Source organism: Clinocottus analis, unplaced genomic scaffold (assembly GCF_023055335.1).
Source record: "Clinocottus analis isolate CAN_PGR_092001 unplaced genomic scaffold, fCliAna1.0.p SCAF_17, whole genome shotgun sequence".
Lineage (NCBI taxonomy): Eukaryota > Metazoa > Chordata > Actinopteri > Perciformes > Cottidae > Clinocottus > Clinocottus analis.
Window position 1 is genome coordinate 9,231,387 of NW_027175898.1, and position 27,504 is coordinate 9,258,890.

Here is a 27,504-nt window from a genome sequence, read left to right on the forward strand (position 1 = left end):
TCACCATGCACAAATAAAACACATGATGTCCCAAAGAAATGACTGTGGACCATTAGTGCCACATTCATTTAGTATTTATAAACGGTATAAACTTTTAATAAATGCTTTGTGCTGTAGTTGTAAGCAGATGCAAGTGTTTATTTAGCTTAGTTTATTAAGCTAATAATGGAGACCACTTTCTAATTTGTATCACGTCGTGTATCATCTCAACATTGTAGCCATTTTTCCTCTCTTCTACAATAACCTGTCCATCACATTTGGCCGATATAGGCTACAGTGCTAACATGTTACATTATGTATTGTGAGCAAGTTCTATCTCAGACGGATGTTTGCCTGAAAAAGACCTTGGACCGCAGGTCAAAACATTGCATTAAAATTGTGTGAGCTTGAAAGTTTCAGTGTGCAGACACCCTCTTATTTTCCTTTGTTTGCTGGGTTTTATCTGCAACTGAATGTGCGCCTCACAATCCACCTTCTTTACACAAAAAAAGCAAAATATGAACTTAATATGAAGGGAGGAGGTCAGACACAGCTGAGCATTGTGTCACAGTTTGGTATGGCAACTGCTCTGCCGCAGACCGGAAAGCTCTGCAGAGGGCGGTGAAAACCGCCCAACGCATCACCGGTACTCCACTCCCTGCCATTGAGTCCATCCACCTCAAGCGTTGCCTGCGGACAGCGCACAGCATCGTCAAGGACCCACTCACCCCAGCCACGGACTGTTTGCCCTCCTCCTCTCTGGGAGGCGCTACAGAAACCTCCGTTCCAGGACTAGCAGGCTGAGGAACAGTTTCTTCTGGACAGATGCAAAGTACATTACGTTGTCACAGTGCTGCAATGACAATAAAGTTAAATTTGAATCTGAATCTGTGTTTTGTCAGGTGGCTGTAATTTGTTTTATTTTGTAGTGTCATTTAGGGAAAATATGTTTCTTTGTGAGCCTTTACAAATATTGTTCTCAGTAATACATTCTTTCTTAATGCAGATAACTAAGCATAAACTGTGTAATTATGTTCAAGAGCTCCTGTTTGCATACATATATACGTAAATGAGTTTAACCCTGAAATTCAAAATTCAACGTGTTAATAACTGCTGCAGAGAATGCAGGAAACGCTTTGAATGCCGACTCAGGTGCGCTCATATTTCATGCATGACGAGCCATATGAACATTCATATATGGAACGTGTGTGTGTTTGCATGCGTGCTGACAATATAAGTGGCCCCTGCAGTGTGTGTGAAGTACACCAGAAGAGCATATATAGCCCACCGTCACTCTCATGACTTATTGAACTGCGACAGCCGTTCACTAAGCAAAACGTGCCCTCCTCTGTCTGCAGGAAGGCCACAGAGAGACGGAGAGGACAGGAAGATGGCAGAAAGTTCAAACCTTAGTGAGAACCTCAGTCGGAACAGACTCTGGTCATGACATTAGAGGAACGTCAAGTGGAACTCATGTGAAATGACGCACATTCATCCAAATGAATTTGCATTGTTTAATGCTCTGCCACGTTCTCCAAGTGCCTCAAGAGGTTGTTGGATTTCGTTGTGGCATCATTGTGATACGCTGGGACCATTAAAGTCTTATTTCATTTCAAGGTAACACTTTTCAAAACAAGTAGTCTGGCAGAATCTGTGCTGCTTTCAACATGCCAACAATAATGAAAGACATTTTTTCACTGCTGACTTGGAGGTTTTGAAGAGACTTTAATTAAAACTGCATTAAAACTCCCACTCATAGGACAAAATAAATACTGTAAAGCCTTTATTGCACAGCGTCTCTGAATGTGAACAGATCAAATCTTAGAACAACATACTTTTATTTTATATAACGCTGACACATCCTCAGCATTATTTTTGGAGCTCCGCAGGCCAGTCTCTGTAGCCAGGAGGTGGCAAACCATTTCACACATGAACATTACATGCTGTAGATACAGATTTAATGTAGCAGCAAACAGACACACACAGTAAAACAAGGTGGTGTTTGTTCAGCAAAATTGAACTATAATCAGTTTCAGCTCTGCTGGGTAAATATTAGCTGCAGTTTCTTTGTTTGACACTGATATGAATCTTTTGTCTTTTTTTCAACTGCGAGTGTGCCTTTGTAAAGAACAAAAGACACCCATATAGGGTGGCAGCAAGCAGCCCATAATAGAAATGTATGCCACTGCTATCATTTCTCACAATACATAGATATATTGATGTAGTTTTCAAAATAAAACCACCATTTTTGAACACATAATTGTTTAATATATTCTTTACTTATCATGGCAAGATGTTATGATCTCTGCTGCTCCTCACATTAATCTGTCAGTCGTCGAAAAATAAGCACCGGTAAATACAAACAGGAATATACAGATGCAAACAACCATCACTGAATCAGCAGCACTGTATCACATTTGCTCTGAAGAGGAGCTTTATGGCACGTTTTAGTGACTGTGTGAGGTGCATAAAGTTTAATTTCTTCTCCTGCACTCTTTCAAAATAAAATCTTGTTTTATAATTGTAATAAGTTTGAGCTTTAAATCCATAGGGAACAATTTACTTTCTTTTTTACTAAAATGTGTCATTTTAAATCCGGACCAAATGAGAAAGATGGATGGTTGTTTGTTTTTTACTTTTTCCGACAGCTCTTATATACGAATCCCACCAGTTATAGTGTTTATTGCACTCTTACTATTCTATATTCTCATACATTTTTTGAACTTCATATCCAAAAATACATCAATCAAGCTTATTGGAGACTGAAGGAACATTCGTTTACGACCGGCAGCATCTGAAGCGCACAAGTTTATGGAAAGCTTTCTTGAAGTCCTCATTGGACATTGTGTATATGATCGGGTTGATAAGGGAGTTCAGATAGCCCAACCAGTTGAAAAAGTCAAACAACTCGGGGTTAAAACACGTGTCACACATGGCCACCACCAATGTGTAAATGAAAAACGGCAGCCAGCAAACGATATAAGCACCGAGGATTATCCCCAAAGTCTTGGTCGCTTTTCTCTCTCTGGCTGCTGAAATGCGTTTTTTCTCCAAAAGCGCATCCGACACCGTAACTTTCACCTGGTTCTCGCTCGTCGAAGACCCGGTGTCGCTGGACTGGGTGTCGTGTCTCCCGCACTGCAGAGAGGTTGTGGACGCCACGGATCCAGGGGAGTTGGTGACCAGGTGCGCCGAGGTGAGTCTCTTCCCCAACTTCTTGGGGGACTGCTTCAGGATCCGTTTCCGGGCCTCGACGTATATCCGTCCGTAGAGGACAATAAGCAGCAAGGTGGGGATGTAGAAAGCCCCGAAGGTGGAGTAGATGGTGTAGAAAATATGATCCGTGTTGACGCTGCAGCTGGTCAGCTCATCCGCCTTCACCTGCCTCCAGAAGAGAGGCGGCAGGGAGATGGAGATGGCGATGACCCAGGCTGTGGCCACCATCCCGGCTGCGCGCCCCGGCGTGCGCTTTTTGCAGTACTCCACCGCGTCCGTAATGGCCCAGTACCTATCCAAAGCAATTACGCACAGGTGCAGGATAGACGCCGTGCAACACGTTATGTCCGAGGAGAGCCAGATGTCGCAGACGATTTGCCCCAGCGTCCAGGTGTGGATGACCGTGTATAAGACGCAAATGGGCATCACCAGAATGGACACGAGCAGGTCGGTGATAGCCAGAGAGGCGATCAGAAAGTTCGCAGGAGTTTGCAATTTCTTCGACTGGGAGATAGTTGCTATGACGAACGCGTTGGATAAAGTTGTGGCGAGTGTAATAACGGAGAGAATCCCCGCCACACTGATCTGAAAGGCGAGACTCTCTGCGCTGAGATGCTCAATCGATGAATCTGTTATGAAACTGCCGTTCGTGGTGTTCACCGGCGGAGTTGGCTCGACTTGATCGGAGCGCTCCATCACTTTTAGTCACTTTTTCTCATATTTTGTGTCGCCCTCTGAGATGTCTGGCATTCAGGGTGTCGTTCCTCCTAATAGAAGTCTTCTTAACCGTTCCATCTGGTCAGATGACTGTCATAATCAGTCTGAAACATAAAAATAGATTCCTTTCAAGCTCATTGTGTTCTGCTGCATCAGGTTTGGGTGTGCAGATGCCACATTGTGGAAGCAGATATCCATTCCCCGCTATTTAAACTTTTCCTTTTTGTAGCCATAAAAGAAAACTTCTCAACTGTTGTAGACAAAATATAAAACAGAAAAGGTTTGTGTGTAAATATAAATGATGAGCAGAGCGTTCTGATGTCCCAACATCTGGGCAGATGTCACAGATAATCCGCATGTAGGGCAGAAGTTCTCCAGAGCTGTTTTTCCCCAGACCCCCTGTGGTTGAATGGTGAGCCAACCCCAAGTCTCACTTTTATACAGACTCTGACATCAACAAGCGCCACTGATCATCGCAGCCTTGTTTTTCCTCTCTCTGTGAAGAGTAGGCTATCTGCTGGGTCATAGTGCCCAGTGGCTCCTGTTTGTCACATGCACACCATAAAATACCGTTTTTTATGACACAGAATGCAGAATATACTTTCAAATAAGTCAACCTTTATAAATGGTTTGTGTAACTCCTGGTTTTGTTGCTGATGCTGGAGATTATTCATTATTAATCCTTGGGGGGATTAACTATTGAGTCTTTAACAGTCAAGTCATTAATAAAGTGTCACAACTTTCTACCTTTTCAATAAGCCATTAAGTCTCTGATTATTAATGTTAGTAAAGGATTAATAAAGGATGATAACATGTTTAATAACAGCATTATAAGGAATATATTAACATTCAATAAATTATTCATAACACAGTGATGTTGTTGTGCAAAGCATTGCGTAAAGAGGAATTGTTTAATAATGTACAGATTTTGTCAAAAAGTAAAACTTATCTAAAAGTGAAATATTCCATATGTGTGACTCATTACTTATTTATACAACGTCCTCAATTTATCGGTACCCACAGGAGTTGTTATTCACTCCTGTCTGCTTACAACTCATATTGTCTTTGTGTTTATATGTGTATATGTGCATTAATGCTAAATGAAGTGTTGCCATATTTTTTTACGAAAGCAGTTGGTACAGTTGTGTCAGTTTTCCATAATGAAAAGGTCTGAATTTAGAACATGATAAAGCATAATGCCATGAATTATGTCAACCTTTATAATGAGTGCTTTATGGAGAAGTGGAGCCACCATACTTGTGTATTAATTACATCATAGCAGTTAAACTTTGGCCAACCATCAAGGGAATCGCATCCCTGTATGATGGACTGCAGGTAAAAAACACAAAGACAGCCAACAACCACTAAGCAGCACGTTGAATGCACAAAATGCACACGACAAAAACAAGAGGCTGATCACACCGGAGCAAAACTTTGGCCAGACACCAAAAATGAATTAGTTTTGATTATTCCATTTATTGGGTTCATTGACCAGGAAATGCTTCAAATCCTTTTACATAATTATGTTGGGGGAAAGACTGAAAAATAATAAAAATTTAACTCCATAAAGTAAATATAATAAAATGTAAATAAAAAAAATACTGCAATAAGAGCCCATAAAGTACCCGCCAAGCATCAGCAGTTACATTAACCTTTGTTGTGAACTCCAGACAGCACTTAAAAAAAACAAAAACGGCAAGAGCATTTGTGTCGAACGGTTAGGCATTATTTAGAGTTTCATGTAGCTTGAAGGTATCTCACTGAGGTGCAAATTAACGACGCATTCATCTGCACTGGTTGGAGTTTAAACGAACAATCTGTAACACAAAAAGGTGGCGGTCCATTATAATCTCTAAACAAGGCGTGCTGCTGGACGGATCGAGTAATGTCACCCTGGAATAACAGCAGCAAGGGCTTTTTGAGGGAACAGATGCACGTCTTTGACCGATGTCTGTAACAGTGCATTCATGTGCAATTCAGTTTTCCTGCATTTCATTTTTACTTTATAAGCAGCTTACACCTGCACTCATACACACAGAAACACATTACAGACTTTTTTATTGACTCATATGTGACATAAATACCTTTGAAAGTCACATAAGCAATGAGCTTTCTCTCTGTTCCCAGATCATTGCTTTTGAGGGGAGACGGCCACCATCAACTTTGCATTTGAAATTGATCATATTGTATATTTTGGTCACGTTGGCCATCCCAAATTGCCAAGTCAGCAAAAACATAAGTAGAGTTATTTTATGTTTTGCGCTTGAATTCGAGTGACAGTGACAAACAGACATTTCTCTGCATCCGAGCTCAGCAGAGAGCACCGAGAGGCAGTGCTCAGTGAAACGGACCCTGCGAGGTCACGAGTGTCCCTTGACTGACCGTGACCGCCTGGCCCCGCTAATGCATTAATGCATGAAAACACAGCCCCCATTATCGCCGCTTACACAAAAACACACACTCTTTTTTTGGCCATTCTAATGTGATACTATGTTTTGGTTCCTAGTTGTGGTTTCCTGTGTGAAAAGGTGGCAGTGTGAGTGACCCAGTTCAGTGGCAGCAGCAGCAGCATGGGGACAATTTCTGTGAGTCTGTTTCTGTTATCTCCCCTCATCACACAACACGCTGCAGCGCAGCACAGTAGCTGTTCGGGGCCATATCCAATCTCCCACTGGCCCCGAACGTCCTATTTTTACTCCGGTAATAAGGTATCCAGCACGCCTTAAAGGCGATATAATACACCACATACAAGCACTGGACGATGTGGATGTTTTCAAGACAGTTTGTTTTTGTATGTGATGAATGTTGCTTGAATATTAAAACAAATGGGTACTCAAAGCTTTCGAGTAGGAGTATGCGTGCACATTTTAACTGAAGAGAGCAGGTGCCGAGCCAAAAGTTATTATGAAATAAACACATAATTAGCTAGATGTAATAAACGAGTTGGAGCCCTGCGGTGTGCAAACGAGTTATTTGTTTATGTCATCTGAGTTCCCCAGATAGTGAAATACAAAAAATATGTTTGTTTTATAATGAAACCATACATTTGTGTAAATTGATGTAATTTAGAAATGATAATCTGATTTTAAGAAGCTCACTTGTACTTCAGTTTACCCTCTTGATCTGACTCAAATTATAACTAAAACATAGTTTATACCTGACAGGGGAAATACGGTGTTATTTAAATACAAAATGTGTTTGGTCGGTTCATAAATGGATCAAGCCAAGAAGCTTCCACAAGAGAATAGTGGTATTCAATATAAACTGTAGTAGGTCTCCATTGTCCGCGATCCAAACCAAAACAATGAGTTGAAAGATGAGCTGAGAAAAACTGCAGAGTCAGGTGAGAAATATTTCACATGAAGTTACAGCAGCAAGAAATTAAGATTCACACACTTCACTTATTTACACTATTAAACTCTCTGACGGAAGTTTAATCAGCACCATGTGTCAGTGACCTTTTTGTTATTGTGGTCATCTATTTCTAGACCAAATAGGGCAAACCCAAAATCAGGGCAGATCCCTTGTTAAGAGATTCAACTGTCGCTCTCCACCAACCCAAATCCATCGCTGTAGGGAACGACTCCTTCTTATCCGAGTGTTTACGTGATGAGACACGGTAGAAATGACCAAGCGGAGCAGATCAGCCATGTAGTATTTCATGTGTACAGCCGTGTCTGCAGGAAATCTGCATTTAAAAAGCATTGAATCTATTTCTCTGTTTATTTACAATATTCTTAAGTTGTCCATTACAGTTAAAATGCTAGAATTATTTTCAAGAGAGTTAAATTATAGAGGTGAAGGGATCGGGACAATGAAAATATTCTGGTGTTCAAAATTGAGAAAGCACTGAGTTTACCAAACCTCTGTAGCCTCTAAAAAGTCAAATTGCATTGTGGGAAATGTAAGCACCTGGTTTCGAGAAGGAAGAGGAATAAATAAGATTTTGATCCTAGCTATAGCAACGCTAAATCAGTGAAGTAGACTAGTCTTTTAAATTGCTGCTTACACATCAATGAATGGTAATAACCATCCCATAATATACAACTGACACGGCTGTGCACCTGTTCCCCCCCTCCGCCCCTCCCCCGTCTGTTTGTATGTGTTGTGGTCACTCTCCCAGCTCCTGATTATTACGGCTCTCTCCCCTCACCTGTCCAGACGGCACAGCTGCGTTCCACCTGCTCATCAGCGCCGCGTCTACTGCGGCTCAACGTCCTCTCATCCCCAGATTGTTGTTTCAACTCTAGTGCTGGCGACTTGGGCTCAGGCCACTTAGTGATAGTTGTAACTGTAACGTATCCTTGTCTGTGCTTTGTTATTCACCTTTTTCTCCTTTTCTGCATCTGGTTGTATGCATTCGGTTGTATGCTTCTATTCTGACCCACAATCCGGATATATAGTCCGAGCAAAATGGTCTAAGTCGAAGGTGCAACGTAATGAGGAAGTATGATGTCCCAATTGAATGCAAACTGCATGCGACATGTTACTTTGTAAGGGCAGCTGCAGTATGTACAGAAAGTAAAGTGAAAAAAGATGTGATACGCAGTCCCTTTCTCTTAAAACCTCACTCCCTGTGTCTGGGTTTGAATCCTCACTTACTGAACACAACAATGACTTTTACTTCCTATACTTAAATACATTTTACAGTTAACACTTCTGTACTATTTTGTGGCATTTTAATGCCATCTGAAGGCTGCCTGACAATGAAAGAATCAAATATAGGCCACATCTTGAGTTGAATAACCGTCCCACTGCAGCGTGCCCCAGCCTGGGCTGGTGGCATATGGTGCCTCCTGCTCTGCCAATCAGCCCTCCAAGGCCCGCTGCTAAAAATGAATCGGGAGAGACATGCGCTCCTACTTACAACTGGAGGCTTTTTGGGGTTCTAACTTTCCCAAATGTGATGATCATATAAGGGAGCTGGTGGCACCACATGGGGAAGGGACTGTGCCACTGTTTGGGAGCTCCTTTCCTGTAAGTACTGTGTGGGTCACAGGGCTGCTCACGCATTTCAGCACACAGCTACCGGGAAGTAGAGGAGGGGAAAGTGTATCCTTAAATGCACTATATAGGTCAGAATGATATTCCCCGAAAGAAATCATGTGACAGGAAATGAATTAAGTGGTGATGATGGAAAACGGGTCTGTTTTTACTGCGGTCAGACTCATTTTGGCTTGAGTGGAAGTAGACGAGTCCATTTGGAGACTGCATGGTCAGATGGGAGACTGACTGCAGGCAGTTATGAGTTTTATCAGCATTTTTTTTAGAGCTGGAACCGGTCTACGCTTTGAATAGGAAAAGACGAAGCGTAGAATTGATTTATTAAGCCCTGCCGATGATGCTGCAGTGATTCCATTGTGTCAGTCACTGAGGTTTTGTTGCATAATGCATACCATTCACTCTCTAAATATTCACAGCATGCTGCTACAGTATCACAGATGGCCTCATTTGAACAATCAAAGGAAGATTACCCGCCGGTATAGATTGCAAACATTGTAATTGATATGGTCCTCTGTGATATGAGGAGAATAGGATTTGATTATGTGAGCATGAGATTGTGGCTCCTGGAGGTGCAAGCTGTCTGTCTATGTGTGTGAGCGTGTGTGTTTACTTATATACTGTATGTGTGAGGTTTGTGTGCAGGAAGAGACACAGGGCGCTAGTGAGAGGAGGCGACCAGCCTACTCCTGAGTGGGCGCACTAGTGCTAACAGAGCACATGGAGGTGGTGTGGGTGAGGGCTGGTGGAGTTTGAAAAGAAGAGGTTATTAAGCAGGACAGGCACCTGGTGGAAGTCAGGAACAAGCATCACTGAACTACATCACCCTGTCAGCAATATGGGAAAAATCCAGGCTGTGGATAATCCCTGAGAAACATTGATATGTAAGTAATGCACATGTGAATGCATACGTTAGAAATTAAAGGTTTAAAGAATGAAGCAGTGCAAGAACAGATGTTTTATTGACTTATTGGGTACACTTCTTGCCTCACTTCCCATGGAGAGATGAAATGAAAATGTTTTCTGTAGGCTTAAATTCAGAATACAGATGTATCCAAGCAGATTAAGTGCTTTGAGGAACCTGAGGCATGGAACAATGTCTACTATTACAGAGCCTGAGTTCATTGTAATGAAGGAACATTCAGTGCAACAGTGTAGCTCCTTGATGGCTCCAAAAATGACTACGCAAATGAAAATGTGTGTGTATGTGTGTGTGTGTGTGTGTGTGTGTGTGTGTGTGTGTGTGTGTGTGTGTGTGTGTGTGTGTGTGTGTGTGTGCGTGTGTGTGTGTGTAGTCAACCAGACAATCACAACATCACAGGTGTGTGTGTGTGTGTGCGTGTGTCTGTGTGTGTAGTCAACCAGACAATCACAACATCACAGGTGTGTGTGTGTGTGTGTGTGTGTGTGTGTGTGTGTGTGTGTGTGTGTGTGTGTGCATGTGTGTGTGTGTGTGTGTGTGTGTGTGTGTGTGTACACAATCGCCTCACAAGTACGAAGCCATCTGTGTAACTGTGTCAACTCCTGTGTCGTACTGCACCAGATGCAACCTTTAGCAGTTGATATGCACCAAACACCTTTTTCTTTTTTAATAGAGACTTTTAATATTTAATTCATGAGGAGAACACATTTCAAAGTCACAATGCTTCTCTTTGAGTAACCTTTTATTGGTTTAGTCCCAGTCTCTCCACTAAGGGGTGCTGCTGGGTGATGGTCACAAAGACATCGATCTCAAGGAATTTTCTCTTCAGATATTTTAGATATTACTACTTGGTAGCAAATATACAGACAATACTATACTGGATCAAGCTCCCTCAAGGAGGCTGGTGTCTAAATGACGCTAAATCTCGTCCATCTTATTCTCTTTTGGCATTGCTCACCTCTCGCTGACATATTAATCCAGAGAAAAACACCAAGAATACTTTTGTTCAAAATCAATTAAACACTGTTTTGTCATCACATCCAAGTCAAAGTCAACTTTCAAGTTCTTTTATATATTGCAAATTGTTGTTTTTTACACATTGATTAAGTAAATGGCATTGTGGAAACAACTAATCAAATGGGTTATAATAAATTAGGATGATGGTTCTATATATATATATATATATATATATATATATATATATATATATATATATATATATATATATATATATATATATATATATATATATTCTGACCGGTTTAGAATATGAAATGAAAGGCTGCCATTTCTTAGTGAATTGGTCATTACAGTTTTTTTAAGACTCAAGATAAACATTACATCCTAAAGCCAGGCAGACTGAGATGGTGAGTTTTGAGACTTTCAAGCAAGAAGTATTCTACGATGCGCCAGAAGAGCGGGAGAGGCAGTAATATCGTTCTCTTTGGTATGGGATGTGCTTGGCTGTGATTCCAAAGATTGCCAGAAGAGGGCATCGTTGTAATTTAAGTTAAGATATTAAAAACATAGCACTGTCCAAGTTTAGCACACGCCCAAAACATGTGTCATAAATCTGCTTGAAGATCACAACAGTTACATCCTGCGTCATGGCCCGGGAACATTTAGCTAGTCTGCTGTTACTACGACAATGTATTATTACATTGCTGAAATGATTGCTGAGATTATGACATATCAGATTATTTGGACTTTCTATCTCATAATTGTGGCTTTCTTATCTCATAATTATGACTTTTTATCTGATCATTTTTTCTTTTAGTGATGTAAATGGACTTCCATATGTGTGCATTCTATTGAACTAAATAAGATTAGTGTTCATTTACTCTGTAAAAGCTTTTATGTATTAAATGAAACATTCCCACATGCAGTCGCTCTAAATCATGAAAGCAGTTTGATTTGGACATCCACATTCTTTCAAATGTCTCTTATCAGCCTTTATCACCCAATAATCGCACAGTCAGCTAGCTATCGATGACTTAATAGATTATAGATCTTTCAAAACTTAAACAACATTGTGCCTGGACTCGGAAGCAGATCAAAGTATTTTCACAGTGACTCTTTTTCAAACTCGAGGTGTGGGAAGCTATAATGTGAGGCGAGCATATCCCAGTGGGAAATAGAAGAAACAAGTAACTCATCTTAAGTGTACTCTGTCAAACAGATGCAAACGTTGACATTGTTGACATTGATAGTGAAGACATTACACTGTTGTGTCATTTTTTTATTTCTATAATTTATTTTTGCTAAATAAATGATACATAAAGCATGAGAAGCCTTGTGTTCTGGCTCTGGCATCCAAGACAGTTACTGTACATGTGATCTATATATTAGTTTCAGGCAACCAAGTCTCTTCAGGCTTAGTTTTATTCCTAGAAAGCACGTCAGCTCATGTCCACTGAAGTCCATTTTACATCCACGGAGCCATCACAGACGCCTCCTTCTGCACCTGCTGAGGAAACAGACACAGCGTAAGCGCTAATAGGCGTTCCATTATATCAGTATGACTTTTTGAAGACAAATATACAATACAATGCATGTTCATATTATTCTGCTATTATTACGCAATACTTATGTTGAGAAATATCTAATTAATACAAACATTAACACTGTACATCAAAAAAGTGTTACATTTCAACAGCCACAAATATATCCAAACAATATACATTTTGAACCTCATAAATGTATAACTGAAGTATCGCATATACACTGACACAAATAAAATATGAAAGAAGATTTTAATCTATTGAATCACAAACTTTTTCCGTTGCCATTAGTTTCTGATTTATAGTAAGACACATTAAACAAATAACTCCCTGGTTGAAAAAACAGAACTCTATAACTCCATACGACCGTCTTCTGGCAAAAATATGCAAATATTGAATCACTTCAAGCTTATAATCGCAGTTAACTGCAGTCAATTATAATCTGAGTTATACAGACTTTAATTATTATTACCAAGTATACTTTTTATTATAACAATAATAATCTCTAAAAGTATGTCTGTCATTAGTCAGACATCATCATACATAGATAGATTTAGCTTATTCATTAATTCCAGGTGTGAAAAATGACCTTTACAGACATAATACAATTAATAATGTTTTGTCCAGAAATATTCCCCCTGCAACGCTGCAACCCTGCAAACATTAATCCAGCATAGATAATGTTTGGATGGGTGGATGTTCAGACTCTATCTTTCTGTAGAAACCAAGGCTAACATCTGTTTACCTTGTTTAGCTCGGGGAAAAGTTCTTGAATGGCGATGTCCAACAGCACATATGTCAGCTGGGGAGATATAAAGCATTAAAGGAATACTTTACCTACATTATTACCATTTGTAAATCATTTACTCAGCCTTTGTTACCTTTAATTGTTGAACAAAATACATTTTCTCGCATGCCTCCATCCAAATATGGAGATAATTCTTGATGAATTGAAGTAAATTGGGGTCAGATTTAACAACAGCAGAACTATATCAAAATATTCTTTGACAAACTTGTGCAGTCTAAGTTCCCGAACACATTTTATAACACGTCCACATCAACAGGTTTTGGCGAAGATGCATGTGTTTGGTCAGAACTGGGCCCTTTACTTTACTTCAATTCATCTATTTTTGTGTTTTTAGATTCCACCTACACTGCACGGCAATGCAAGAAAATTTAAAAAAAGAACTACAAACATGCTGGAAAAACAAAGACTGTCTTTTACATATCCACATAGAAGCATTCATTCTGCTTGATTAAAAACTTGGAAGAGTTATGTACCTGACTCTAAGAGTCATGTACCTGACTCTAAGAGTCATGTACCTGAATTCCCAAAAGGTTTGCAAAAAGTGTAATTGTCGCTACGCAGACCCTTTCATTGAGGAGGCTACATAACTTTCACTGAAAGTTAGTGAAGGATACTGCGTGTGTGTGTGTGTGTGTGTGTGTGTGTGTGTGTGTGTGTGTGTGTGTGTGTGTGTGTGTGTGTGTGTGCGTGTGTGTGTGTGTCCTTGTGTACCTGTTTGTTAAGAACTGGCTGTTGTAGTCCATCAAAGAGAAGACGCACCCCTTCATACTTGGCTTCTTCTCCAATACATTTCCCCAGAATGTCTGCAGATAAGTGGCTTGTGAGTTTCTTGCGAGTCCGCATGTTCTCAAAGCCGAACATTTGTGTCGTGAATTGAAATGTCAACAGTAAGTTGGTCTACAAATTACAAAACACTGCCTTGAAGAGCTGAATGCATACCTGGAATGTAGGTCTTCATCTCCTCGAACGTCTTCTTGGCCCTCCTCTGCTTGTCTTGGGGCGAGCGGGGTGTACTGCTCTCACAGAACACGGTGTCTGAAAGGGAAAAGATTTTGTAAATAAATTCACCTCATTAAATTAGCATGTTTGGAAAATACACGTCTTGAAAAGAAAATCCCCCCGCCCCCACCACCATTATACCTCTTAACAGGGTGATGAGCGAGACGAGCCGGTGCTCCTGGACCACCAGGTTTAGTTTGAGCTGGAGGTAATAATCTGTGTAGGCTTCCAGCGTGTTCTTGAACAGGATCCTGCCCGCCATCAGCAGGTGGTGCAGCCAGTCAGGAACGTGGAAGACAACTCGGCCTGACAATCGTAGAGAAAAAGGATAAGCGAGAGGAAGAAGTGAGTATCAGGGCTCCAGGGGAACATGAACAAAGCAACATTTGTCCTGTTTTATTTTGTTTTTGAACAGTGCTATATGGATATAGAAAGTATTACTAGATTAAACAAGTCTAAGTAATGTTCTAATACACATATAAAACACGTCATTATTACAATACAACTGACAAACAAACAAAATATCATAATAAAACTACATTTCATTGCCCTCGTACTAGTACCGTTCAATGACTATAAAATGTAATCTGAATAATCCCATTGCAGATGTCCCTTAAGGCTGGTTGTATAAATTGTGTCTTTGTGAAATCTGCTTATGTTTTTGTTGTAATGGTGGTGATATACTACATATATTCAAACTGCTCATAAAAGCTCCAGGTAAAGTTACTTACCCAAAAACATTAAGTAGTCATACAGCCCTTCAACAGTGATCATTTCCAGGAAATAGTTCTGATTGTGTCTCTTCTCCGTCATCTCCGATCGGTTGGCGTTGTTTTTGAAGAGGTCGTTGAAGAGCTGGGGAATTTGAGGATTTAGATCAGATTGAAGTCAATTCAAAACAATATGATCACAATCCTGAAAAAATCTTTCTTGATTTTAAAATGAATGACAGTCGGTTTCGCCCTGCATTTTGAGACAATGACACATTTGTTCTGAAGCTTAAGTTCAGTGCACGTTAATATTAAATCGGGCATAAATGGGCTGAATTGCTCTTAAGCAGGTCAAAACTTATGAAGCCTTTTATGATCTGATAGATTCAGCCTCTGGCAAGTTTTTATATTGAATACTCACAGCCTCTCTTTGCCAAAGTAGGTGGGATGCAGAGATGCCAGAGCAGATCACAATTTTGAGACCAATTTTAAATAGAAACTGTATTGAATGACTTGATTCTTTCCCGTGTGAATATGATAGAATACCATGTGCATAAAGCTCAAGTGGCAAGATGTCTCAAACTAAAACAACCACACTGGCTGTAAAGTTGAATTTCCATCTTTACTTCTTTAAAGTATTTCAGACTTTTATTTAAAAACAACCAGGCGAATGGACTGCATTTCAAAACAATTGTAAACGTGTTATTATCAATGACAATAAAGAAAAAGAACAACAGTTCCTACAGTGATGTGCAGCGGCCGATGCAAACCATAACTGTGTTCTGAAAACTCTCTAAAACATGGAACTGTACTCAATTGGATAGTGGGATTATCAACCAGAAAGTTGAGTATAAAATTAGAGGAAGGATAAACATTTGAATTCCCAACCTTTTTATCATTTTCCGAGGTGGGGCTGAGGATAGTGAGCTCAGGGCGGCTCGGTTTGGGTTTGGGAGATTCACAGGAGTTGAAGAAGGACTGGATGAAAGGCTCCAGATGCTGCCCTTTCTGACAGAGAGAGCACAGGATACAATATATCATACACAAGAAGTATTCACATGCTTTGGAGAAAATTTGGAGCGCTTCATTACAATGACAGTTTCTCTTATGTATCTGTTATATAACATGTTTTAATGCACGATTGAGATGAATAAATCTGGCCACACACTCACACCTGAGTAAATGCATTTCTTACCTCTTTTATGAGTTTGCTGGGAACTGACTTAATGATTTTCCCTGTGAAACATAAATACTTTATCTTAGTGATGCACGGGTCTGTCACATTTAGCCTCCGTCTGAAACTCAAATATATTTTCACTGCAAGCCAACGTCAGGCTCTCTTTTTAACATGTTCTGCTGTCCGAACATAATGCATCTCACTTTGTCACGGTCATACTGTACCCAGGTTCACATCCGGTAACATCTTGTCCAGGAACTGAGACTCCATACTATAAGGGGACAGGAAGTCGGCGAGAAGCTGACTGTTACTCAGCTCTGGGTGCTGCAGAAGTTTCTGCAAGAAAAACACATGTAAATATATTCTGTTGTTAATTTGTGTTCTTCTAAAATGGAACAACGGAGGATCTTAAATCAGTGCTGTGGCTTTTAAATATATGAAACATTAGAAGCAAAATTGAGTCAAAGCAGGGACAGTATATTGTTCAGGTTGCCGTGTGGACACAAAGTTTCTAGTTTTGTGCAGTTAGAAAGTCTTCCTGCTCCTCTTCAGGCGGTCCTTACAGTTTAATTCTGCATCCTCTTTCTTTGCACCTCACATTCCTGAGTGTGTCTCCGACTTTCTACCTCACTTTCAATCCCTCTGGAATAAACTCATGCATTACATTCAGTGTTTTTCAATAGTATACTTAAATACATTCTGTGTTACTTATTTGGCTTGACCTTTAGCCTGTAAACTCATAGTAATACTTAATAGCCAACACTAGGAGCACTGTTTAAACCTAGTTTTTTGTCTCACAGTAGCTTCTTCTGTCCATTCATGTATCTACCTGAAGGTACTCCTGAAACTCCTCCCGCTTCGATGTGAGGAACTCGTAATTCTTGGGACCGATGATTCTCTTCGAAGGCAACTGCGCATCTGGAAATGAGCCTGAAATAAATGAAAGAACAAGCTTCCTGTTACTTTGACAGGGGAAACAGTTGTGTGGTTTCCTAAAGGAGTTCCTAAATGATGCAGGGCCCTTAAACATACTTGACCCCTAAAGCTAAGGTTCACATGGAGGTAATGTTGTGTGAATCCTCTGGAATCTGTGAGAACATTTGGGTTTATTTCCACATAACAATAAATGTAAAAGAGATTAGTGCTCAGGCCCTCTAATGCAAACAGAAACCTTACCGTGAAACTCAGTGAGCTTTGATTCAAAGACATAAAACTCCAGATATCTTCTGTACATGGACCAGTGCTCAGTCTCATGTCCCACTGCAGAAAAGACAAACAGGGATAACAAACAGTACGTTTAATACGTTGGACGGGCAGTGAGGGGTAACTGCAGTCACTTATAGTTCACTCTTGTGTTTTTGGCAATAAGTTTGAGCAAGTAAACAAGTTCTGTCCAAGTAAAACTAAATCTTACCTGCCATCCTCAAAGATCACTGATTAGCGCGCCATTTGTTTAACGTGATAAAAATTGAATACAATTTTCTTTTAGTGTCTTTGATTATTTCTTTAAACAATAACTGACAATACTATCACACTTTATTGATAATCTTTATTATTATTGATCACACCCCCCCCACCCCCCCTCCTCAACGCCCTCCCCTCAGGTAACAGTGAGTCTGTCCCGCCTCACCTGCCTTCCGGTCGTTGCGTTCTACATCGATGCAGAACACAGGAATCCTCTCCCTCTTCACATCGTCGTCATAGAAATCAATGTACGGGATGGTGATGTTCCAGGCGGAGAGGTTTCGGGGGGTGCTTGGGGTGGAGGCCGCCTCCATGGGGGAGTCATCCTCCAGCACCATCATGGCTTCCTCCACCTTTAATGGAAGTAAGTGAGGTCAGGTAGAGTAAGCGTCTTCAGAAGAAATAGGTCATGGTAAAAACAGCTCCTGTTAGGGTGCAAAACACTGTGAACAATCTTAAGAGCTGAACTGGCTGGAGGCCTCACTCATTAATTCTCAGATGTTTTAGTTTTTTGTTCATTTTGTTCTGAATTGAATGGGGGAAAAAAGTTGGGACCGAGGAATTGCAGAAGCAAACACAGCAAATCCCCCATTAGGTCATTATTTAAGTTAATGTGTTGATTTTCCGATACATAATAATGTGTAAAACAGTAAGACACTTTCTACACAGAAAAAGGAGTCAGAACTGAGATAAGAAAACACACCGGTTACTCTCAACCAAAGCAGATGCTTAGTGAGTGTCATGAATCTTGTGTGTTTTCATGGGGATATACTTGCTCTTTGAAATCCACACAACCTTTTGTGAATTGAACATGCAAACTCATGCTGTGCAGACGAGCAATTGAATATATTGGAAAAGCTCCAGCGGAGCTTTAGATAACTAGATACTGTGTACTTCATGTATTTGACTGTGTGCAATCACTTTCTGAAAGAATGCAAATGTCTTGGGAATCTAGACAGCAGTGATCCAAGACTAAAACCTCTGATATCATCAAAACAGAAAACTCTACAGTTCACACAAGGGAGGCATATTCGGTGAGCCGTTTGGCTCATTTCTGTGCTCCCTAGCGTTGCTGTAGAGCGGCTCGTCTCTGGGCCAGGGCTCATTGTTGGGGCTCAGAGTGCCATCTAGTGGGCCACGAACATACTGCCAAATGGTTTGTATACATTTGACAATTTATAAAACTAGTTATTTTTTATATAAAGAATACTTCACATTTAAAATAAATACATATTAATTACAACAAAGCATAATTTCGATAAAGTTTGAATATCACAACTCAATCACAACACATCAGATAGACAAACGTTTTGCCACAGTTTGCTAGCCAACGTCCCCTCGGATACAGTGACATAAAATGGATCGTTTTTTTTAACAAAAAAGTGATGTTGGACCTTGTGATGAAGACATATGACCCTGAATACATTTCAGTTGGATTCATTAGGGCAGGCAGAGGTGAGTGAGGGGACGCAGGACATTTATTTTTGCACATTACGGGTGACAGTGACGCATATTTAAAGCACAGGGGTTGTTTTTTTTGTCTTTTTCATGATTCATTTGGGAAGGTGATCCTCAGAAGTAGTTTAACAGAAGTGGGCCTTAAGTTACAAAAGGCTGTGAACCCCTGTTGTACAGGACTGCTTTTGTCCTATTACTTTTGTAACTACTATTCGTTTGTTAGACTGTTTACACGAATCAGAGACATCTGAAACACACACAGGAAAATAGAATTTGTGTTTTAATCTAAACAATTATTGTGTTCGTATAATAACAAACACATTACATCATCTCAATGAAAAGAAAGAATCTTTTTAGCTCAGCCTCACCATATCATCCTCTCCCTCCACCAGCCCATAGGATGGCAGCATGGCTCCCTCCATTGTTGTGCTCTTGAAAACTCCTTTGATCTTACTGCCGATGCGGCTGATCCCGAAGGACTCGCCCCTCTTTGATGTGCTCCTACAGGACAAACAGCGAGGTTATTAAACGACGTGTGGCGCAGGAGATGTGCATGGCTTCAGCAAAAGCGAATGCAGCTTGAGAGGAGTGACATGGAAGGAACCGTAGCGGACAGGAGGCGAAGCACGGAGCAACGTATGGCATCGGTCTCACAACTGTACAACGGGGGGAGAAAAAAGCAACGGGAGCCAAAGCCACAGGCAAGATGGTCACTTCACAGCCATCTCACAGTGAAATGCCTGGTTTGTTGTAAAAGTGCTACGGGGCCAAAAGCAAACACGGCACGCCACAGTGATTTCATGAACAGGTGTCGAGTTTGATGGTGGATCACAAATTGGAATGATTTCAAAATATATTGTATAATCAGCTGCTACTGAACCAGACAATCACAACATCACAGGTGTGTGTGCAAATGCCTGTTATATTACGTTAAATAAAAAAAACAACATATAACACAACCCAATACACAAGAAACTGAACACTGAAAAGTCACTGCATTGTGAAAAACCACAGACGAGTCTTCAGCCTGAACAACACAACACAGTTGGAGGAAGGACAAATAAAAACAGGATTCCATGCATCAATCCCACCATGCAGGCGTCTGGCTGGGACTGGGGTCACGTAGGGGAAGGTGGACAGCATGACATCACACTGAGCGACCTGGGACACACGGATGGACCCCGACTTACTTGGGTGATGAGTGGCGGTGGGATAGCGAGCCGTATGGGAAAGTTGTGAACGTGGGCTGGGCATGGAGAGAGTTAAAGGATGCAGGTGAAGAGCTGCCAGAGGCGGTGAACAGTGAGGACGGGGACTCAGGGCTCCAGTCCCAGGAACTATAAGCAGAACAAGGTCACGTCCCCACAGGCAAGTGGAGGGAGAGGACCGTGGATCATACCGGGGCAGGCAGGATGGTAGTTACAGAATCAGATTGGACACACAGTCACAGACACAGCATGGAGGTAGCAATACATATATGGAGAAACAGGCGGACAGACAGGCAGAGTGGAAGGGGGTTACTGAATTGGAGACATGGAAGGAGTTCAGGCTCTTATGAGAATGCTAATGCCAGTGAGGCCCATTGTTTCTTATCTCATCTGTCTTCCTTTGGTGGCATAATTCATGCTGCTTTGAAAACTGCCTTCATAAAAAAAGATTGCTTTCTTAACTATGGGAAAAACTGAAACATAAAAATCAATCAACAGCCCTCATAAAATTCCTCAGATGTTTACTTTTGTCATTTCGGAAATTAAAAAAAAAAGTAGCAGGAAAATAATTACAAAATGAAGCCTCAACCTTGAAATCTAAGATTCTATATTGCAAGTGTTTAGCAGCAACACTCTTGATTAGCTTAATTAACATATGATTAATGATGACTCATGCTATGATTAATGTGATGAGCTGATTACGTTCACTTTTCTCCATCTTCTCTTATTTGCACTTACAGCACAGGCACCAAATAAAACATGTATTTATGGGTGATTAGATTAGCAGTACAATGATATATCATTCTCATATTATTGTCTACTGCTCAACTGAAGCCCTGGTTGCAGTGGGCCCAGAGCACAGTGACTTTGTTAAAGAGGTAGCATGTTTCTCTGTCGACCAATCAGGTCAGAATGAAGGTTTGAATCTTGCGTGCAGCAGCACTGCTCAGCCAGCCACTGTTTTGATCAGCACACCGATGCCTTATACTCACCGAATGTCATCCAAACTGAGGCTATTTCTGGAACAATATGCACAAGGAGTTAGTGGCAGGGCCTCGTGGCCACATACACACCGCACCCCGTGATAGAAACATGACAGTCGATCCCCTTCTCAGGTCACTTCACTTCTTATCTACGTAAGTATTTTTTTTTTTAAATGTGGATATACAGCTTTTTTTAGGCTGTGTAAGACATATTAAGATTTATATTTGTCGCAGCTGACCGACTATATTCTGCCTTCACACTACAACGGGTATTGGGATACAGGGAGTTGTGAACATTAAAGAAGTTTGTTAAATCATCAGTGAAATACAGACAGATTAAGGAATTTGGGTTGAATGCGGGTGACGATACAGAAAATGTTCGACCTCAAAATATAAACTACCAGTGAGGCACTCTGTTTTAACTAGATTGGCAAAAGTAATGTGTACCGGGTGCCAAACCGATGAATCAAAATACTGGTAAACATTATAGTTCAGCTTATATTGTGACACAAAAAGACAAATATTGGTAAAGTGAAAACTACCTGCTCATCCTGGAATTCCTGGCAGGGGACTCCGCCCCTCTCAGAAGCTGGCGGAAGTACTGGAGACATGCAAAGAGACCATTAAGGAGTATCAGTTTCAGGTCAATCAAACGTAGCAATTCACATCATAAACAACGTTTAAGGAAAATACTGATCTATGAATCAAGTGGCTTCGTTATGCCTTAACAATAATAATTATGACTGCACGGTTTATTTTTGGAGCAGGGACAGGAGGGGCAACAAAATATCAAATTGTATTAATGTTTTCCAGACACACTATTCATGCGAGGCAGTGAGCGGCCTGCTGTGGACAATGGCGGAGCGCTGGTCCACCCAGCTGTATTCAATGAAACAGCTCTGAGGGGTGAAATTGGGCTTGGCAGCTTGGCACGATGCCAGCGTCGAGCTCATTGGCCAGTCGCGCGTCTGGTATGGATGACACGGCCGATAGTGGTTGGTGGCGAAGAGATCGGAAGAGGATAGCGCATGAGAATAAATTCCAAATCAACTCTATATCCAGCATTTGGCAGACCCTTTTCTGATAAATATATGACGCAAACGAAATTCAAATGGTCGAGGATATTAAAGTTCAGTCTGTGCTAACACAAGCAGATTTTGAAAGGACCGTAATTAGAAATCAGAAGCATGACAGACGGATGCAACAGATATGAGAGAGGGGATTTATTAATCGGGTTGAGCCTCAGGCATGGGTTGTCAAGCTGGGTGACAGTGAGTGGAGTGATTTATTTGGCGGTGTGGACGCTAACCTCATCACTATGGCAGAACATGGGAGTGAAAACATTCTCCAGAAGGGACAGGACGTGCTCATAGGCCTCGAACAGACACCTCATGGTCTGCAGTTTCACCACCTCTGCATATGGGCCCTCTGCAACTGGGAATTTCAATTTAAAAAAAAATGCATTCATGTTTAATGCATACACGGTAATCATATGCTTTTCTTTGAGAAATTGTCATTTCAGTAGTTGACATACTGTTTCGTATTTCCTCCACGATGAAGGGGTCGAAGCGGATCTTGTCAACGCTCTCGTCCAAACAGTACGTCTCATAGATCTTCTTCACCTCCTCGTGAAGCATCATCTTCTCTGTGTCAGACAGCTCTGGGCACAGTATCCTGTCGTTGAATTCCTCTGAAAAGTTAAAAGAGTCAAACATCTCAGCCGCCAAAAGGACCTTTTGAGTTTTGCTGATGCTTCAGACTGCGAGAGGCTGAGAGGTGAGATGGCGGTTGGAGTAGGGTGCTTCTTTTAGACTCTGCTATAGAGCCAATGGTTGACATTACGAATCATAGGTAATTCAACCAAAAAAAGAAAAACAGGACACTTACTTGTCCTAAGTTACATCAATTATGTATATTTAAAGAGCATTTATACTTTAAAAGCTGGATTTCAGGTGATGTTTGTTCCTGTGGTGTGGCTTGACTGCCTCGTAGCGAGGTTACTTAATGCATGTCAGAGCAGCAAACGTATCGTATGAAGCCATCTGAATGTTCGGGGCACACTTACCGACTGCAAGACAGAACTGGAGCACATGAACAGCCCCTTCTTGCTTCAGGAAGTTCATAAAACGGAAGAGAAGGTCTTGCTGTTCTCTGATTTCCTTCAACTCCAACTTCAGCACCTTGTGAGAGAGAGAGAGAGATAGAGAGAGAGAGAGAGAGAGAGAGAGAGAGAGAGAGAGAGAGAGAGAGAGAGAGAGAGAGAGAGAGAGAGAGCAGAAATCACAGGTAAAAAAAAGGCAGTGCTCTTATAAACAGTTTGTCCAACGTTTTGTGAAGCTCGCTCAAAGTCTGCATATTGGGAAGACAGCACCACATCATAGCACACAGCCTCGAGTGGCTTGTTGGGAAGGTGGTACTTATATGTTTTGATAGGAGGAAACACTCACAGAGGGTTTTTTGCTGCGAATATCAGAGTACTTTTGCAGAAAAGGAACCAATGTTGAAGTGGCCTCTGTGGCTTCTTCGGGCTAGGGGGACAAAAATGATATCAAAAACATGTACACATTATGCCGCAATGTTTTAATGCACAGTATGTAAATAGCACTGCCTGTGCAGATGAAATCACAATTTAAGATGTACTTACAGGGGAGTTGTCGATGAATATTAAAAGTAAATGATTCACTGTGTCCTGAAATATGAAAAGAAAAAGCACGAAGTAAGTTCACAAAATGTAGAACATTGTAAGTATTTTGGATGTTCTGAAAAAGATCATCTTTATTCACCATTTGTGTGCTCTTGGTAAATAATGTGAGCTGACATGCTTACTGAAAACAAATCAAATGTAGTTGTGGACTGACAAACCGCATCCGCACAGGGTTTCAAGTCACAACAGAAAATCTGCCCTTAATGCGTCTACACTCACAGGATCAGCCAAGTAGTCCATTGAAGGAAGGAAGACAGAACCAGCCAATACTTCTCTTATCAGGAGAGTAAGAGATCTGAGAGAAGCGAAGAGATAAGGCCGCAGGAAATAAGAAAATGAGAGAGTAAAGACTGATCTGTATTTACTTTTGTGTAGTGTGTCAGACTTTTTCTTTGGGGGTCAATTATGTACATCGATGCTGTGATGTTTTGTGCTGCACTATGACAAACACATGGAGGCACTGCTTGTATTGTTACAGCACTAATTTACCTGCAGTCTGTCGCCTTGGGAGGCAGAATGTAGGGGAAGAGCATCTCAGTCAGCTTCCTGAGGTAGAGGAGCTCATCTCTGCGACTGCGAAGGGCGACATGGAGGTCCGGGCCGTATTCCTCCAGGGCAGCTTGTTGAAGATACTCTGCATTCTTTACTGCAGAGGGGAGAGGTTTGTTGCTTTCTTTTCATGGCGAACACAAAGAAACGACTCAATGAGTCATGCATATGAGCAATACCTTTCTGTCTGGCTTTGCCTATTATTTCAATGTGCTTCATGGAAACTTTAAGAAGCTTTTGTGTGATGAGGGATGCCACATCCACCTGAGCGGGAAGGATTTGATTAAATATAATGTTCAGTCAATCAGCATCCCAAGATTTGAACTCTGTGCAGTCAAATTTGTCACCTTCTGGGTTCGGCGGACCAAGACAGCTGCAAAGAAGCGCAAAGTCTCTCTGAGCTCGTCAACAAACGCTTCATCATCCGTGATGTCTCTGAAAAGAAACACTGTACCGTTACGTCGCTCACTAAATTGACCACATTATACCAACTCACTTTGGTTTCTGGCGTGATAAAAATACAGAAAATGGCTTACCTATACCAGGGATACACAAAATTTTCCAGAACGAGCTCCAGAATCTTGAAAAGAATGAAACAGAACTGGACTATGAGATGATTTGCTTCAATATTTATCTAATAGTAACTATATAACAACACATTTTTAATCCATGCATGCATTACCTCTGAAAGAGAAGCATCCACCTTAGAAGGAACTTTTAGGTCAAGCCATGGTTGATAGTTTTCCAGTAATAAAGTTGGTCTATCAGAAATTGAAAAAGCAAAGATATCACAGAGAAAATCATTAGAATACCTTCTGACCACTAGAGGGCAGTGTAACATCTTCCATAACTAGATGGTAAACAAGAGTGTATTAATGAGCACATTGAATGCATGTTGGCAAACCCAACACAATACATTCTGAATTATATAAAGTGTCTCTTCAATTAATCCAGATGACTCTTTTCTACAGTCTACTTTACTGTCTGCTTCCAAATTAATGACTTGATTTGTATCTTCATCCTTACTGAAACAACAAGATATGCAGTCGCATAACGTACAAAGTCACAGGTCTATGGAGTGAACTCTTAGTGCCCTTTTGTGTCCGTCTGCATTGAGAGTTTACCTACTCAGCATGTTGACACAAATGATAAGGTCATAAACAATCTGCAGCCACATCCTCGGCTACCATTGAAAATCAACATAACCAGATAACTCACCTATGCCTTTTGCATTTGATTTTTCCACAAACAGCACAGCTGTGGCCCAGTGGAAACAGCTCCTGTTGGTATAACTGCAAGAGAACGTTAACATACTGTGGACGTTCTGAGGTATGCTATACAAGTACTATTATACTACAATAATACTAATATTTCCCATCATTCACTGCAGCAGAAATTCCTTAATCTGAAATGGTGTGTCCAATCAATGAAATGTCAATTCATATCCAAAATGTCTTCAGAAATCACTCATAAACCTTAGATGTCTCATTTTTAAAAGCAGCAATGATATTTTCAAATTGATTATGACAATTATGACACATTTCAGTATCAGATTACTCTATTCAGCAGTTCTTGTTTTCCGGGGTACCTTGTTTTTTGATTTCATGGAGACCAAGACATTGGGCAGCAGCGACTCGGGCCCCAAAGAGCAGTAGAAAGTGACGACTCCAGCCAGAAAGGACCAAAACACCATCATAATGTGTATATATCTGTCAAAATAGAAGACAAAATATGGCCAGTGAATGAGTAAAAACATTTTTGGATACCAAGAGAATAGATGTCAGGGATGCCCTATATGAAGCAACATTGGTGGGAGTAATAACTACTGTTTAAGCCTCCTCGCCTGTTTAAAAGGGCAGTGGACAGCAGCAGGACCAGCAGCAGGAAGCAGAAGACCGGATACTGTCGACCCAGCTCTCTGAACCGGTCCAGCTTCACTGTGCGTCGTATTTTCTGCAGACAAGCCCTGATGCATCCCATCTTCCTCGCTTTGGGGAGCCTGTTTACGTGTAGCCTATTACATATTACTGAAAAAATAAAGAAGACATCATATGGCGACATGTCTATTAATAAATAACGGCGCGCATGAGCGATACATAACAACGTCACAGTTCAAAATCGTGTAATTTTATGCAGTTCATTCCGTTTACATATCAAGTTTGATGTAGTGTTTTTATTTATAGACTGCAGCACTTACTGTAAATGTACGGTGGATGTTAAGGGCCAGTTATCGTTGTAGTCCTGCAGCGACACCATCGTGAATTTGCAGAATGAATGCGCCGGTAGCAGCTGTTTACAGGATCAACGCTGAAGAGGCGAGGTGCCGCACACTGCTGAACGCCGCAGCTGGATTACAGGTAATTACGCAGCAACATCTGTGTACAGACGGTCCTAAAGCTGAGATGCCAGGCTCATGGCTGCTGTACTCTCGCTGTCATTTCCACGGCTGCTGCCTGGTCGTCAGCGCAGGAGACGCGTGATGTCACCTCCGCTGCTCGCAGCGTACTGGCTGCTCACTCATACTCACACTCTCACACACACTCTCACACTCACACACACACACACACACACACACACTAGATATAAATGGTTCATAACGTACCGTGAAGTGACCCAAGAAAACTACACACGGAAACGTGTACATGTTAACGTTGTTTTTTTACAACCTAACGTAGAATGTGCGGGTTAGCCGCCAATTAGCTCACAAGCGTTAATTTAACTGATTAATTAGTTCAGCTGAAGTCCCACGTGAGTCACTGATGTGACGAAGCAGGCGTTACACTGCTGAGCAGAACTGTAAACAAGGAGTTAACCTGATGCTGAAATTAAAAACGTTATTTAAAAAATCCTGGTCTGACAATATCATAAGAGGAAAAGTTGGTAGCAATATACACACTATATATACACACTGTAATATATATATATATATATATATATATATATATATATATATATATATATATATACACACTGTAATATATATATATATATATATATATATATATATACACACTGTAATATATATATATATATATATATATATATATATATATATATATATATATACACACTGTAATATATATATATATATATATATATATATATATA

General features: G+C 40.8%; 2 protein-coding genes across 8 annotated transcripts; both read right to left on the minus strand.

Annotated features, from left to right (window-relative positions):
- Positions 1–2,548: 2,548 nt before the first annotated feature.
- htr1b (5-hydroxytryptamine (serotonin) receptor 1B) lies at positions 2,549–4,298 on the minus strand. Its single transcript, XM_068580383.1, has one exon. It carries the CDS (start codon positions 3,889–3,891, stop codon positions 2,758–2,760), a length of 1,134 nt encoding a protein of 377 aa, XP_068436484.1. The 5' UTR covers positions 3,892–4,298; the 3' UTR covers positions 2,549–2,757.
- Positions 4,299–12,071: 7,773 nt separating this feature from the next.
- On the minus strand, positions 12,072–26,864 carry LOC137787559 (sorting nexin-14-like). 7 transcript variants are annotated; one of them, XM_068580137.1, is made up of 31 exons: positions 26,594–26,864; positions 26,240–26,423; positions 25,985–26,105; positions 25,615–25,688; positions 25,079–25,157; positions 24,933–24,976; positions 24,744–24,831; positions 24,576–24,660; positions 24,337–24,493; positions 24,067–24,142; positions 23,788–23,832; positions 23,591–23,671; positions 23,209–23,323; positions 22,678–22,833; positions 22,453–22,577; positions 21,686–21,744; positions 21,153–21,179; positions 20,143–20,289; positions 19,321–19,453; positions 17,661–17,847; positions 17,207–17,290; positions 16,860–16,960; positions 16,255–16,366; positions 16,049–16,089; positions 15,742–15,861; positions 14,875–14,998; positions 14,285–14,449; positions 14,084–14,179; positions 13,856–13,947; positions 13,082–13,138; positions 12,072–12,299 (listed from the first exon to the last, which is right to left on the minus strand). In XM_068580137.1, exons 2-31 carry the CDS (start codon positions 26,374–26,376, stop codon positions 12,261–12,263), a joined length of 2,967 nt encoding a protein of 988 aa, XP_068436238.1. In that variant the 5' UTR covers positions 26,377–26,423; positions 26,594–26,864; the 3' UTR covers positions 12,072–12,260. The 7 variants fall into 7 exon arrangements, with proteins under 7 accessions (XP_068436238.1, XP_068436237.1, XP_068436239.1 ...); XM_068580136.1 differs by having other exon boundaries at positions 12,072–12,302; positions 26,594–26,863; XM_068580138.1 differs by lacking the exon at positions 21,153–21,179 and having other exon boundaries at positions 12,072–12,302; positions 26,594–26,863.
- Positions 26,865–27,504: the final 640 nt, after the last annotated feature.